The sequence below is a fragment of the Oncorhynchus masou genome, unplaced genomic scaffold, assembly GCF_036934945.1.
Source record: "Oncorhynchus masou masou isolate Uvic2021 unplaced genomic scaffold, UVic_Omas_1.1 unplaced_scaffold_2471, whole genome shotgun sequence".
Taxonomy (NCBI): Eukaryota; Metazoa; Chordata; class Actinopteri; order Salmoniformes; family Salmonidae; genus Oncorhynchus; species Oncorhynchus masou.
Window position 1 is genome coordinate 5001 of NW_027008924.1, and position 16142 is coordinate 21142.

At 46.8% G+C, this 16142-nt stretch overlaps 1 protein-coding gene across 1 annotated transcript in view; it reads left to right on the top strand.

The window, feature by feature from the left end:
* Nucleotides 1-16049, top strand: part of LOC135533579 (tyrosine-protein kinase receptor UFO-like) — a gene marked incomplete at its 5' end in the record, with an annotated part of 16105 nt that extends 56 nt beyond the window's left edge. Inside the window, 10 exon segments of the mRNA XM_064960868.1 lie at nt 1-65; nt 330-407; nt 1322-1414; nt 3217-3338; nt 8172-8214; nt 8217-8280; nt 8827-8986; nt 10412-10548; nt 15021-15197; nt 15199-16049. The exon segment at nt 1-65 is cut by the window's left edge and continues 56 nt beyond it. Coding sequence (XP_064816940.1) covers nt 1-65; nt 330-407; nt 1322-1414; nt 3217-3338; nt 8172-8214; nt 8217-8280; nt 8827-8986; nt 10412-10548; nt 15021-15197; nt 15199-15454 — 1195 coding nt within the window.
* Between the last annotated feature and the right edge of the window lie 93 nt (nt 16050-16142).

A 16142-nucleotide genomic window follows, 5' to 3' on the forward strand; every position in this document is an offset into this window, starting at 1 on the left:
ACATAAGCTGCAGGATGTGATGGTGGACAGACACAAACTAACCCTGGGAAAGACTCTGGGAGAGGGTGAGTGTGTTTCTAGATCCTGTCGTGGTGCAACACAGGGTGAATGTGTCCCATCCGAAATGCCTTGTTACTTGCAAAACCGTTCAGGCAACTAACTGATACAGAGGCACACACTGACCTTGTCCTGGGTTCAAGGCCTGCAGGGAGATACAAACGAAAAAATAAGGAGTACATTGACCTGAGAAATGTCAAAGAGCATAAAATCTGCTGTCGAACAATGTCCCCTTTGTAAATGTAAATGTATGCTTGCCTGTGTGTCTGCAGGAGAGTTTGGCTCTGTGATGGAGGGAGCGTTAACGCATGAGGAGTGTGTTCTCAAAGTGGCTGTGAAGACCATGAAGAGTAAGTTCACTATGACACAACGACAGTGTAAGCAGCTCATACACTAGGCACACTTTCCTGCTTCTGTGACAGCCTATTTTTGACAGCCTACTATTGTTACACTACTTTTGACAGTAAAGTGCACTACTTTTGACACCCTACTATTGTTACACTACTTTTGACAGTAAAGTGCACTACTTTTGACACCCTACTTTTGTTACACTACTTTTGACAGTAAAGTGCACTACTTTTGACACCCTACTATTGTTACACTACTTTTGACAGTAAAGTGCACTACTTTTGACACCCTACTATTGTTACACTACTTTTGACAGTAAAGTGCACTACTTTTGACACCCTACTATTGTTACACTACTTTTGACAGTAAAGTACACTACTTTTGACACCCTACTATTGTTACACTACTTTTGACAGTAAAGTGCACTACTTTTGACAGTAAAGTGCACTACTTTTGACACCCTACTTTTGTTACACTACTTTTGACAGTAAAGTGCACTACTTTTGACACCCTACTATTGTTACACTACTTTTGACAGTAAAGTGCACTACTTTTGACAGTAAAGTGCACTACTTGTGACACCCTACTATTGTTACACTACTTTTGACAGTAAAGTGCACTGCTATTGACAGTATAGTGCACTACTTTTGATAGTAAAGTGCACTGCTATTGACAGTAAAGTGCACTACTTTTGACAGTAAAGTGCACTACTTTTGACAGTAAAGTGCACTACTTTTGACGGTAAAGTGCACTACTTTTGATGGTAAAGTGCACTACTTTTGACAGTAAAGTGCACTACTTTTGACAGTAAAGTGCACTACTTTTGACAGTAAAGTGCACTACTTTGTACAGTAAAGTGCACTACATAGGAGGTGGATGTGAGATGAGTCCCTGTCCCCCTTCTCTCCTCCTCTAGTTGCCATCTGTACCCGCACTGAGATGGAAGACTTCTTGACAGAAGCTGCTTGTATGAAGGAGTTTGACCATCAGAACGTCATGAGACTGCTAGGTGAGACTGCACCAAACCACTGGGCTTGAGTGCATGTACAGGGCATTCAGATAGTATTCACAGCCCTTCCCTTTTTCCACAGTTTGATATGTTAGAGCCTTACTCTCAAATAGATTAAATTCATGTGTTTCCTCATCAATATACACACAATACCCCATAATGACATCACAATACCCCATAATGACATCACAATACCCCATAATGACAAAGTGAAAACAGTTTTTTAGACATTTTTTTGCAAATGTATAAATTTAGATATTTCGATGTAAAAACCCAGAAATATCTTATTTACATAAGTATTCAGACCCTTTGCTATGAGAATCTAAATTTAGCTCAGCTGCATCCTGTTTCCATTGATCATCCTTGAAATGTTCCTACAACTTGATTGGAGTCCACCCGTGGTAAATTCAATTGATTGAACATGATTTGGAAAGGTACTCAACCTGTCTATATAAGGTCTCACAGTTGACAGTGCATGTCAGAGCAAAACCCAAGCCATGAGGTTGAAGGAATTATCCGTAGAGCTCCGAGACAGGATTGTGTCGAGGCACAGATCTAGGGAAGGGTACCAAAACACTTCTGCAGCATTGAAGGTCTGCAAGAACACAGTGGCCACCATCGTTCATAAATGGAAGAAGTTTGGAACCACCAAGACTCTTCCTAGAGCTGGCAGACAGAAGAGCCTTGATCATGGAGGTGACCAAGAACCCGATGGTCACTCTGACCTCCGTGGAGAACATTCCAGAAGGACAACCATCTCTGCAGCACTCCACCAATCAGGCCTTTATGGTAGAGTGGCCAGACGGAAGCCACACCTCAGTGAAAAGCACCTAAAGGACTCTCAGACCATGAGAAACAAGATTCTCAAGATTGAACACTTTGGCCTGAATGCCAAGCATCACGTCTGGAGGAAACCTGGCACCATCTCTACGGTGAAGCATGGTGGTGGCAGCATCATGTTGTGGGGATGTTTTTCAGGGACTGGGAGACCAGTCAGGATCGAGGCAAAGATGAACGGATCCAAGCACAGAGAGATCCTTGATGAAAACCTGCTCCAGAGCACACAGGACCCGAGACTGGGGGTGAAGGTTCACCTTCCAACAGGACAACAACCCTAAGCACAAAGCCAAGACAACGCAGCAGTGGCTTTGGAACAAGTCTCTGAATGTCCTTGAGTGGCCCTGCCAGAGCCCAGACTTGAACCTAATCGAACATCTCTGGTGAGACCTTAAAATAGCTGTGCAGCGACGCTCCCCATCCAACCTGACAGAGCTTGAGAGGATCTGCAGAGAAGAATGGGAGATACTCCCCAAATACAGGTGTGCCAAGCTTGTAACGTCATACCCCAAGAAGAGTCAAAGCTGTAATCACTGCCTAAGGTGCTTCAACAAAGTACTGAGTAAAGGGTCTGAATACTTATGTAAATGTGATATTTGAGGTTTTCTTTCTTTTACATTTGCAAAAATGTCTAAAAAACGTTTTTTTTTGCTTTGTCAATATGGGGTATTGTGATGTCATTATGGGGTATTGTGATGTCATTATGGGGCATTGTGATGTCATTATGGGGTATTGTGATGTCATTATGGGGTATTGTGATGTCATTATGGGGTATTGTGATGTCATTATGGGGTATTGTGTGTAGACTGATGAGGGAAAACAACGATTTAATACATTTTAGAACAAGGCTGTAACATAACAATATGTGGAAAAAGTCAAGGGGTCTGAATACTTTCCAAATGCACTGTATGTGTGTGGCCCCTGGAGAGAGTGTGACTGTCCCTCTGTCTGTCTGTGTGTCCCAGGTGTGTGTCTACAGACAGTAGAGAGTGAAGGTTACCCCTCCCCTGTGGTCATCCTGCCCTTTATGAAACACGGAGACCTACACAGCTACCTGCTCTACTCACGCCTTGGAGACTGCCCCGTGGTGAGCACACACACACGTACACGCACACGCACACGCACACACACACACACACACACACACACCGCACACACACCGCACGCACGCACGCACACACACACCGCACGCACGCACACACACACACACCGCACGCACACACACACACACACACACACCGCACACACACACACACACACACCCACCGCACGCACACACACACACCGCACGCACACACACACACACACACACACAGGGGAGGAGATCTATCTCTTACTGATCAACTTCACTATCAGCTCTTCTTAAGGGAGGACATGTTCATTTGGAAGATAGAGACGACACACAGACTAGTGTTGAGGAACACTGGGCCTTATCCAAACTAGAGTTCCTAGAAAATGTTGAAATGTTGCAGGATTTAGGAAATGGTCCAAAAACACTCTAGTGTAGAAGTTGACATCCCAGCCTCCCTCGGGGACTAGGGTGGACTGCACCACTCTGCTATGGGGGAACAGACTATACCACTCTGTCTGCTATGGGGGAACAGACTATACCACTCTGTCTGCTATGGGGGAACAGACTATACCACTCTGTCTGATATGGGGGAACAGACTATACCACTCTGTCTGCTATGGGGGGAACAGACTATGCCAATCTGTCTGCTATGGGGGGAACAGACTATACCAATCTGTCTGCTATGGGGGAACAGACTATGCCACTCTGTCTGCTATGGGAGAACAGACTATACCAGTCTGTCTGTATGGGGGAACAGACTATACCAATCTGTCTGCTATGGGGGAACAGACTATGCCACAGACTATACCACTCTGTCTGCTATGGGGAACAGAATACCAGACTATACCACTCTGTCTGCTATGGGGGAACAGACTATACCACTCTGTCTGCTATGGGGGAACAGACTATACCACTCTGTCTGCTATGGGGGGAACAGACTATACCACTCTGTCTGCTATGGGGGAACAGACTATACCACTCTGTCTGCTATGGGGGAACAGACTATACCACTGTCTGTCTGCTATGGGGGAACAGACTATACCACTCTGTCTGCTATGGGGGAACAGACTATACCACTCTGTCTGCTATGGGGGGAACAGACTATACCACTCTGTCTGCTATGGGGGGAACAGACTATACCACTCTGTCTGCTATGGGGGAACAGACTATACCACTCTGTCTGCTATGGGGGAACAGACTATACCACTCTGTCTGCTATGGGGGAACAGACTATACCACTCTGTCTGCTATGGGGAACAGACTATACCACTCTGTCTGCTATGGGGGGAACAGACTATACCACTCTGTCTGCTATGGGGGAACAGACTATACCACTCTGTCTGCTATGGGGGAACAGACTATACCACTCTGTCTGCTATGGGGGAACAGACTATACCACTCTGTCTGCTATGGGGAACAGACTATGCCACTCTGTCTGCTATGGGGGAACAGACTATACCACTCTGTCTGCTATGGGGGGAACAGACTATACCACTCTGTCTGCTATGGGGGAACAGACTATACCACTCTGTCTGTCTGGGAACAGACTATGCCACTCTGTCTGGGGGGGAACAGACTATACCACTCTGTCTGCTATGGGGGAACAGACTATACCACTCTGTCTGTTATGGGGGAACAGACTATACCACTCTGTCTGCTATGGGGGAACAGACTATACCACTCTGTCTGCTATGGGGGGAACAGACTATACCACTCTGTCTGCTATGGGGGAACAGACTATGCCACTCTGTCTGCTATGGGGGAACAGACTATACCACTCTGTCTGCTATGGGGGAACAGACTATACCACTCTGTCTGCTATGGGGAACAGACTATACCACTCTGTCTGCTATGGGGAGAACAGACTATACCACTCTGTCTGCTATGGGGGGAACAGACTATACCACTCTGTCTGCTATGGGGGAACAGACTATACCACTCTGTCTGCTATGGGGAGAACAGACTATACCACTCTGTCTGATATGGGGGGAACAGACTATACCACTCTGTCTGCTATGGGGGAACAGACTATACCACTCTGTCTGCTATGGGGAGAACAGACTATACCACTCTGTCTGATATGGGGGGAACAGACTATACCACTCTGTCTGCTATGGGGAGAACAGACTATACCACTCTGTCTGCTATGGGGGAACAGACTATACCACTCTGTCTGCTATGGGGGAACAGACTATACCACTCTGTCTGCTATGGGGAAACAGACTATACCACTCTGTCTGCTATGGGGAACAGACTATACCACTCTGTCTGATATGGGGGAACAGACTATACCACTCTGTCTGATATGGGGGAACAGACTATACCACTCTGTCTGCTATGGGGGAACAGACTATACCACTCTGTCTGCTATGGGGGAACAGACTATACCACTCTGTCTGCTATGGGGGAACAGACTATACCACTCTGTCTGCTATGGGGGGAACAGACTATACCACTCTGTCTGTCTGCTATGGGGGAACAGACTATACCACTCTGTCTGCTATGGGGGGAACAGACTATACCACTCTGTCTGCTATGGGGGAACAGACTATACCACTCTGTCTGCTATGGGTGGAACAGACTATACCACTCTGTCTGCTATGTGGGGAACAGACTATACCACTCTGTCTGCTATGGGGGGAACAGACTATACCACTCTGTCTGCTATGTGGGGAACAGACTATACCACTCTGTCTGCTATGGGGGGAACAGACTATACCACTATGCCTGCTATGGGGGGAACAGACTATTCCACTAATATAAATATAATATATATATATAATATAATCTCTATGTCACATGGTTCAGTCTTGGAAACATAAGAGTCTCTGTCAGACAGAGGAGTATGTCGCCCTCTAGTGTACTGAAAACAAACATGCAGGTCTACCCTTTATGTGGGGATGGCTTTGCAGAACTGCCCCCGCCTATCGTCAGGCTATGCTCAAACCCTACAGGCTATGCTCAAACCCTACAGGCTATGCTCAAACCCTACAGGCTATGCTCAAACCCTACAGGCTATGCTAAAACCCTACAGGCTATGCTCAAACCCTACAGGCTATGCTCAAACCCTTCAGGCTATGCTCAAACCTACAGGCTAGGCTCAAACCCTTCATGCTATGCTCAAACCCTTCAGGCTATGCTCAAACCCTACAGGCTATGCTCAAACCCTCCAGGCTATGCTCAAACCCTACAGGCTATGCTCAAACCCTTCAGGCTATGCTCAAACCCTTCAGGCTATGCTCAAACCCTTCAGGCTATGCTCAAACCCTTCAGGCTATGCTCAAACCCTTCAGGCTATGCTCAAACCCTACAGGCTATGCTCAAACCCTTCAGGCTATGCTCAAACCCTACAGGCTATGCTCAAACCCTACAGGCTATGCTCAAACCCTACAGGCTATGCTCAAACCCTTCAGGCTATGCTAAAACCCTCCAGGCTATGCTCAAACCCTTCAGGCTATGCTCAAACCCTACACCCCAACCTGAGCACTCGGTTCTGACACCTCCGGTCTCAAGGGCCGTCCCTTCCTAAATCAATAGTAGTTGCACTAGTCTTTTCCCACTGACGTGTCTGATATCTTCTTTATGGAGGGAAAACGTGACTGATTGTGTGTGATATGTGGCTGTCTCACCGAGTTATCTTAAAGATGAATGCATGAACTGTAAGTCTCTGTGGATTAGACTGTCTGCTAAATGACTAACGTGTCAATGTCGATGTCAATTTTTTCTGTGAAACCTTCAGATAGAAATATAAATATGTTGTGTAGAACAGCCATGTATCTCTGACATTAAGGGATCCTGGCAGGTCTTTTCTTAGTATTTCTACCTGTAGCACAATTGTACCCTGGCAGTAAAACATTTGAATAATCCTTGTCTCTCTTTGTTGTCCTCCAGTACAAATAATCTCTCTCTATCTCTCTCTGTCTCTCTCTGTCTCTCTGTCTCTTTGTCTCTCTCTGTCGATCTCTCTGTCTCTGTCTTTGTCTCACTCTGTCGATCTCTCTCTGTCTCTCTCTATCTCTCTGTCTCTCTCTCTCTCTCTCTCTGTCTTTGTCTCTCTCTGTTGATCTCTCTCTCTCTCTGTCTTTGTCTCTCTCTGTCAATCTCTCTCTGTCTTTGTCTCTCTCTGTCTCTCTGTCGATCTCTCTCTCTGTCTCATTGACTCTCTGTCGATCTCTCTCTCTCTGTCTCTCTGTCTTTGTCTCTTTGTCGATCTCTCTCTGTCTCTCTGTCTTTGTCTCTCTCTGTCAATCTCTCTCTCTCTGTCTGTCTCTCTCTGTCTCTCTGTCGATCTCTCTCTCTCTGTCTCATTGACTCTCTGTCGATCTCTGTCTCTCTCTGTCTCTCTGTCGATCTCTCTCTGTCTCTCTGTCTTTGTCTCTCTCTGTCAATCTCTCTCTCTCTGTCTTTGTCTCTCTCTGTCTCTCTGTCGATCTCTCTCTCTGTCTCATTGACTCTCTGTCGATCTCTCTCTCTCTGTGTCTTTGTCTCTCTCTGTCTCTGTCGATCTCTCTCTCTCTCATTGTCTCTCTGTCGATCTCTCTCTGTCTCATTGACTCTGTCGATCTCTCTCTCTGTCTCATTGTCTCTCTGTCTCATTGACTCTCTGTCGATCTCTCTCTCTCTGTCTCTTTCTGTCTCATTGTCTCTCTCTGTCTCATTGACTCTGTCGATCTCTCTCTCTGTCTCATTGTCTCTCTCTCTCTCTGTCTCTCTGTCTCATTGACTCTCTGTCGATCTCTCTCTCTCTCTCTCTCTCTCTCTGTCTCTCTCAGTATCTGCTGTTAATTACCCTCCTGAACCCTGACAGTGGTATGTAATACCACCTGTCTCCTCTCTATCATCCTGCAGTACCTGCCGTCTCAGATGCTGGTGAAGTTCATGGTGGATATCGCCAAGGGATGGAGTATCTCAGCAGAAACAACTTCATCCACAGAGACCTGGCTGCAAGGAACTGCATGTAATAACCAGCACTGTTGCTACCTATCAGTATCGCTATCGCTAGGCTAGGTTTCTCTGTTTCTATCTCTCTTTCACTATCACTCTCTTTTTTAAAATATTGTTGCCTTCTCTCTCTCTCTGTGTTCCAGGCTGAACCCATCTCTCTCTCTTGCTCTCTCTCTCTGTTCCAGGCTGAACCCAGCTCTCTCACTCTCTCTGTCTCTCTCTCTTGCTCTCTCTCCCTCTCTCTCTCTGTGTTCCAGGCTGAACCAATCTCTCTCTCTCTCTCTCTCTCTCTCTCTCTCTCTCTCTCTCTCTCTCTCTCTGTTCCAGGCTGAACCCAGCTCTCTCTCTGTCTCTCTCACTCTCTCTCTCTCTCTCTCTCTCTCTGTATTCCAGGCTGAACCCATGTCTCTCTCTGTGTGTATTCCAGGCTGAACCCATGTCTCTCTGTGTGTGTGTTCCAGGCTGAACCCATGTCTCTCTCTGTGTGTGTTCCAGGCTGAACCCAGCTCTCTCTGTGTATTCCAGGCTGAACCCATGTATCTCTCTGTGTGTATTCCAGGCTGAATGAGAACATGAATGTGTGTGTTGCTGACTTCGGCCTCTCTAAGAAGATATATAACGGAGACTACTACCGCCAGGGCCGCATCTCTAAGATGCCCGTCAAATGGATCGCCATCGAGAGCCTGGCAGACCGCGTCTACACCACCAAGAGCGATGTGGTGAGTCTAATGCATGTAGTGGTGTGTATATAGTGGTGTGTGTGTAGTGGTGTGTATGTAGTGGTGTGTTTATAGTGGTGTGTGTGTGTATAATGTATATAGTGGTGGGTATATAGTGGTGTGTATGTGGTGGTGTGTATATAGTGGTGTGTATATAGGGGTGTGTATATAGTGGTGTGTATATAGCGGTGTGTATGTAGTGGTGTGCATATAGGGGTGTGTATATACGGGTGTGTATATAGGGGTGTGTATATAGTGGTGTGTATATAGTGGTGTGTATATAGGGGTGTGTATATAGGGGTGTGTATATAGTGGTGTGTATATAGCGGTGTGTATGTAGTGGTGTGCATATAGGGGTGTGTATATAGGGGTGTGTATATAGGGGTGTGTATATAGGGGTGTGTATATAGTGGTGTGTATATAGGGGTGTGTATATAGTGGTGTGTATATAGTGGTGTGTATGTAGTGGTGTGGTGTGTATGTAGTGGTGTGTATATAGGGGTGTGCTCATAGTGGTGTGTATAATGTATATAGGGGTGTGTATATAGTGTATATAGTGGTGTGTATATAGTGGTTTGTATATAGGGGTGTGTATATAAGGGTGTGTATATAGGGGTGTGCTCATAGTGGTGTGTATATTGTATATAGGGGTGTGTATATAGTGTATATAGTGGTGTGTATATACTAGTTTGTATATAGGGGTGTACATATAGGGGTGTGTATATAGGGGTGTGCTCATAGTGGTGTGCACGTAGTGGTGTGCATGTGTGTGCATACAAATGTATTTTTTCTCAGCACCAGTTAATTCCCCTCCTATAAAGCCTAACTTCTTTGGTGTGTTGTCTATGAGAGGAATTAGGCTTAGGCGAACATGTCAGTGTTTTAATGCTTTGATTTGGTCACAGGCATAGCTGCTGTTTTCCTAATGTGGATTTGTGTTTGTGTAATGTTTGAGACTGAGGCTCCTCTGACCCCCTCTCTATCCTCTCTCTGACTCGCTCTCTCTCGCTCCTCTCTCTGACACTCTCTCCTCTCTCTCACTCTCTCCTCTCACTCCCTATTTTCCCTGACCCTCTCTCTCTCCCTCCCTCCTCTCTGACTCTCTCTCCCACCCTCTCTCCCCTCTCCCTCTCTCCTCAATCCTCTCTCTGACCCTCTCTCCCTCTCTTCATTCTCTGACCCTCTCTCCCTCTCTCCTCTCTCTGACCCTCTCTCCCTCTCTGACCCTCTCTCCCTTCTCTCCTCTGACCCTCTCTCCTCTCTCTGGCCCTCTCTCCCTCTCTCCTCTCTCTGACCCTCTCTCACACCCTCCTCTCTCTCCCTACCTCCCTTCCTCTCTCTTCATCCATTACTCCCTCCTTTCTCTCCCTACCTCACGTCCCCTCTCTCTCCCTCCCTCCCTCCCCCTCTCTCCCTCTCTCTCAGTGGTCATTTGGTGTGACCATGTGGGAGATAGCATCGCGCGGCCAGACTCCGTACCCAGGTGTGGAGAACAGTGAGATATATGACTACCTGAGACAAGGAAACCGTCTCAAACAGCCTCCAGACTGTCTGGACAGCATGTGAGTGAATCTACACTCGGTTTCTCTTCTTACAACAGACCTGGGTCAATATACTGTAAATAACAACAGACCTGGGTCAATAGACTGTAAATAACAACAGACCTGGGTCAATAGACTGTAAATAACAACAGACCTGGGTCAATAGACTGTAAATAACAACAGACCTGGGTCAATAGACTGTAAATAACAACAGACCTGGGTCAATATACTGTAAATAACAACAGACCTGGGTCAATAGACTGTAAATAACAACAGACCTGGGTCAATAGACTGTAAATAACAACAGACCTGGGTCAATATACTGTAAATAACAACAGACCTGGGTCAATATACTGTAAATAACAACAGACCTGGGTCAATATACTGTAAATAACAACAGACCTGGGTCAATAGACTGTAAATAACAACAGACCTGGGTCAATAGACTGTAAATAACAACAGACCTGGGTCAATAGACTGTAAATAACAACAGACCTGGGTCAATATACTGTAAATAACAACAGACCTGGGTCAATATACTGTAAATAACAACAGACCTGGGTCAATAGACTGTAAATAACAACAGACCTGGGTCAATAGACTGTAAATAACAACAGACCTGGGTCAATAGACTGTAAATAACAACAGACCTGGGTCAATAGACTGTAAATAACAACAGACCTGGGTCAATAGACTGTAAATAACAACAGACCTGGGTCAATAGACTGTAAATAACAACAGACCTGGGTCAATATACTGTAAATAACAACAGACCTGGGTCAATAGACTGTAAATAACAACAGACCTGGGTCAATATACTGTAAATAACAACAGACCTGGGTCAATAGACTGTAAATAACAACAGACCTGGGTCAATATACTGTAAATAACAACAGACCTGGGTCAATATACTGTAAATAACAACAGACCTGGGTCAATATACTGTATATAACAACAGACCTGGGTCAATATACTGTAAATAACAACAGACCTGGGTCAATAGACTGTAAATAACAACAGACCTGGGTCAATATACTGTAAATAACAACAGACCTGGGTCAATATACTGTAAATAACAACAGACCTGGGTCAATAGACTGTAAATAACAACAGACCTGGGTCAATATACTGTAAATAACAACAGACCTGGGTCAATATACTGTAAATAACAACAGACCTGGGTCAATATACTGTAAATAACAACAGACCTGGGTCAATAGACTGTAAATAACAACAGACCTGGGTCAATATACTGTAAATAACAACAGACCTGGGTCAATAGACTGTAAATAACAACAGACCTGGGTCAATATACTGTAAATAACAACAGACCTGGGTCAATAGACTGTAAATAACAACAGACCTGGGTCAATAGACTGTAAATAACAACAGACCTGGGTCAATATACTGTAAATAACAACAGACCTGGGTCAATATACTGTAAATAACAACAGACCTCTGTCAATATACTGTAAATAAAAACAGACCTGGGTCAATATACTGTAAATAACAACAGATCTGGGTCAATATACTGTAAATAACAACAGACCTGGGTCAATAGACTGTAAATAACAACAGACCTAGTCAATATACTGTAAATAACAACAGACCTGGGTCAATATACTGTAAATAACAACAGACCTGGGTCAATATACTGTAAATAACAACAGACCTGGGTCAATATACTGTAAATAACAACAGACCTGGGTCAATATACTGTATATAAAATACTGATTTCCATGTAGTTTGCCTGGTACCCTCTTAGAAAAAAGGGTTATTTGGCTGCACCAATAGGATAACCCTTTTTGGTTCAATGTAGAACCCTCTGTGGAAAGGGTTTAACAATGGAACCCAAAAGGGTTCTACCTGGAACCAAAAAGGGTTCTCCTATGGGGACAGCCAAGGAACCCTTTTAGGTTCTAGATCAGTGTTTCCCAACCCTGGCCCTTCAGTACTCCTAACAGTACACCTTGTCGTTGTAGCCCTGGACAAGCTTGATGATTAGTTGACAAGTTGAATCAGGTGTGCTTGTCCATGGTTATTGTTGGGGTACTGAAGGACCAGGGTTACTGTTGGGGTACTGAAGGACCAGGGTTATTGTTGGGGTACTGAAGGACCAGGGTTACTGTTGGGGGTACTGAAGGACCAGGGTGACTGTTGGGGGTACTGAAGGACCAGGGTTATTGTTGGGGGTACTGAAGGACCAGGGTTATTGTTGGGGGTACTGAAGGACCAGGGTGACTGTTGGGGGTACTGAAGGACCAGGGTTATTGTTGGGGGTACTGAAGGACCAGGGTGACTGTTGGGGGTACTGAAGGACCAGGGTGACTGTTGGGGGTACTGAAGGACCAGGGTTATTGTTGGGGTACTGAAGGACCAGGGTTACTGTTGGGGGTACTGAAGGACCAGGGTTACTGTTGGGGGTACTGAAGGACCAGGGTTATTGTTGGGGGTACTGAAGGACCAGGGTTATTGTTGGGGGTACTGAAGGACCAGGGTTACTGTTGGGGTACTGAAGGACCAGGGTTACTGTTGGGGTACTGAAGGACCAGGGTTATTGTTGGGGTACTGAAGGACCAGGGTTACTGTTGGGGGTACTGAAGGACCAGGGTTACTGTTGGGGGTACTGAAGGACCAGGGTGACTGTTGGGGGTTGGGGGTACTGAAGGACCAGGGTTATTGTTGGGGGTACTGAAGGACCAGGGTTATTGTTGGGGTACTGAAGGACCAGGGTTATTGTTGGGGTACTGAAGGACCAGGGTGACTGTTGGGGGTACTGAAGGACCAGGGTTACTGTTGGGGTACTGAAGGACCAGGGTTATTTTTGGGGGTACTGAAGGACCAGGGTTATTGTTGGGGTACTGAAGCACCAGGGTTATGTTGGGGGTACTGAAGGACCAGGGTTACTGTTGGGGTACTGAAGGACCAGGGTTATTGTTGGGGTACTGAAGGACCAGGGTTACTGTTGGGGTACTGAAGGACCAGGGTAATTGTTGGGGTACTGAAGGACCAGCGTTATTGTTGGGGGTACTGAAGGACCAGGGTTATTGTTGGGGGTACTGAAGGACCAGGGTTATTGTTGGGGTACTGAAGGACCAGGGTTATTGTTGGGGGTACTGAAGGACCAGGGTTATTGTTGAGGTACTGAAGCACCAGGGTTATTGTTGGGGGTACTGAAGGACCAGGGTTACTGTTGGGGTACTGAAGTACCAGGGTTATTGTTGGGGTACTGAAGGACCAGGGTTACTGTTGGGGTACTGAAGGACCAGGGTAATTGTTGGGGTACTGAAGGACCAGGGTTATTGTTGGGGGTACTGAAGAACCAGGGTTATTGTTCGGGGTACTGAAGGACCAGGGTTATTGTTGGGGGTACTGAAGGACCAGGGTTACTGTTGGGGTACTGAAGGACCAGGGTTACTGTTGGGGGTACTGAAGGACCAGGGTGACTGTTGGGGGTACTGAAGGACCAGGGTTATTGTTGGGGTACTGAAGGACCAGGGTTATTGTTGGGGTACTGAAGGACCAGGGTTACTGTTGGGGGTTGGGGGTACTGAAGGACCAGGGTTACTGTTGGGGTACTGAAGGACCAGGGTTGCTGTTGGGGGTACTGAAGGACCAGGGTTACTGTTGGGGGTACTGAAGGACCAGGGTTGTTGTTGGGGGTACTGAAGGACCAGGGTGACTGTTGGGGTACTGAAGGACCAGGGTTACTGTTGGGGGTACTGAAGGACCAGGGTTATTGTTGAGGGTACTGAAGGACCAGGGTTACTGTTGGGGGTACTGAAGGACCAGGGTTATTGTTGAGGGTACTGAAGGCCCAGGGTTACTGTTGGGGTACTGAAGGACCAGGGTTACTGTTGGGGGTACTGAAGGACCAGGGTGACTGTTGGGGGTACTGAAGGACCAGGGTTATTGTTGGGGTACTGAAGGACCAGGGTTGTTGTTGGGGGTACTGAAGGACCAGGGTTACTGTTGGGGGTACTGAAGGACCAGGGTGACTGTTGGGGGTACTGAAGGACCAGGGTTATTGTTGAGGGTACTGAAGGACCAGGGTTACTGTTGGGGGTACTGAAGGACCAGGGTTATTGTTGAGGGTACTGAAGGCCCAGGGTTACTGTTGGGGGTTTTGGGTACTGAAGGACCAGGGTTGGGAACCACCATTTCTTCAAACTGTATAATGTCCCAATAGTGAAACTCCAGCTAAATCAAGTATTACAAATGCAGTTATAACCAAACCTCTACTCTCTCCTATCCTTCTCTCCTCTCTCCTCTCTTCCTCTCTCCTATCCTTCTCTCCTCCTATCTCCTATTTCCTCACCTTCTCTCCTCTATTCTCCTCCGGTCTCCTCTCTCCTCCTTCTCTCCTTCTCTCCTCTCTCCTCTCACTTCTCTTCCTCTCTCCTATCCCTCTTTCCTATCTCCTCACCTTCTCTCTTCTATTCTCCTCCTGTCTCCTCTCTCCTCCTTCTCTCCTCTCTCCTCCTCTCCTTCAGTTATTCCCTGATGTTCTCCTGCTGGTTCTTGAGTCCTAAGGACCGTCCTCTGTTTGAGACTCTACGTGGGGAGCTGCAGAAGGCTCTCGAGGACCTGCCGGACTCCCAGGACCCAGATGAGATCCTCTATGTCAACATGGAGGAGTCGATGGAGCTGGGGGCCGTGGGGGGACGCGACCATCCGGGGCCTGAAGGGCTTGGACTCTGTGGCCACGGTGGAGGTGCACCACACCCACCCTAGCCGCCACGTCCTCTGTCCCCAACACGACACCAACCGCCTGCTCTCTGACTCCCTGGAGAGTCTTAACCTGGTGTCCTCCTCTTCCGCCACGCTGCCCCTGGGGACAACCCTACAACCCTCCGGGTGCTCCACCCCGACAAGCACGGCAGAGGTACAGGAGGACAGGGGAGGGCCCAGGAAGGTACCCTGGTAGTGATGAAGGGCTGTGCGCTCACCACTGTCACAGAGTCAATACAGACTGGTCAATACCATCAGAACTATACAATCCTTCCTGTCGGTATTCACTGTCAGTCTTGACAGACAGACTGGCCAATACCATTTAATCCCAGTCAAATCATTTAGCAAGCCTTTTTTGCACAAACATACTCCTACACACACCCATACACACTCCTTTAGGCATTCCACTTTGTGATTGAAATAGTGGGATTGTCCAAATATATATAGCTACGTCCTCACATCTCCTCCTTCTTAAGCACACTTCGTACCGTAATGAGTATACAGGCTATTGGCCCTGAAACCCCTAAGACAGACCAGACAGTAAAGACCAGTACCCCTCAGGCAGTAAAGACCAGTTCCCCTCAGACAGTAAAGACCAGTACCCCTCAGACAGTAAAGACCAGTACCCCTCAGACAGTAAAGACCAGTACCCCTCAGACAGTAAAGACCAGTACCCCTCAGACAGTAAAGACCAGTACCCCTCAGACAGTAGAGACCAGTACCCCTCAGACAGTAAAGACCAGTACCCCTCAGACAGTAAAGACCAGTACCCCTCAGACAGTAAAGACCAGTACCCTCAGACAGTAAAGACCAGTACCCCTCAGACAGTAAAGACCAGTACCCCTCAGACAGTAAAGACCAGTTCCCCTCAGACAGTAAAGACC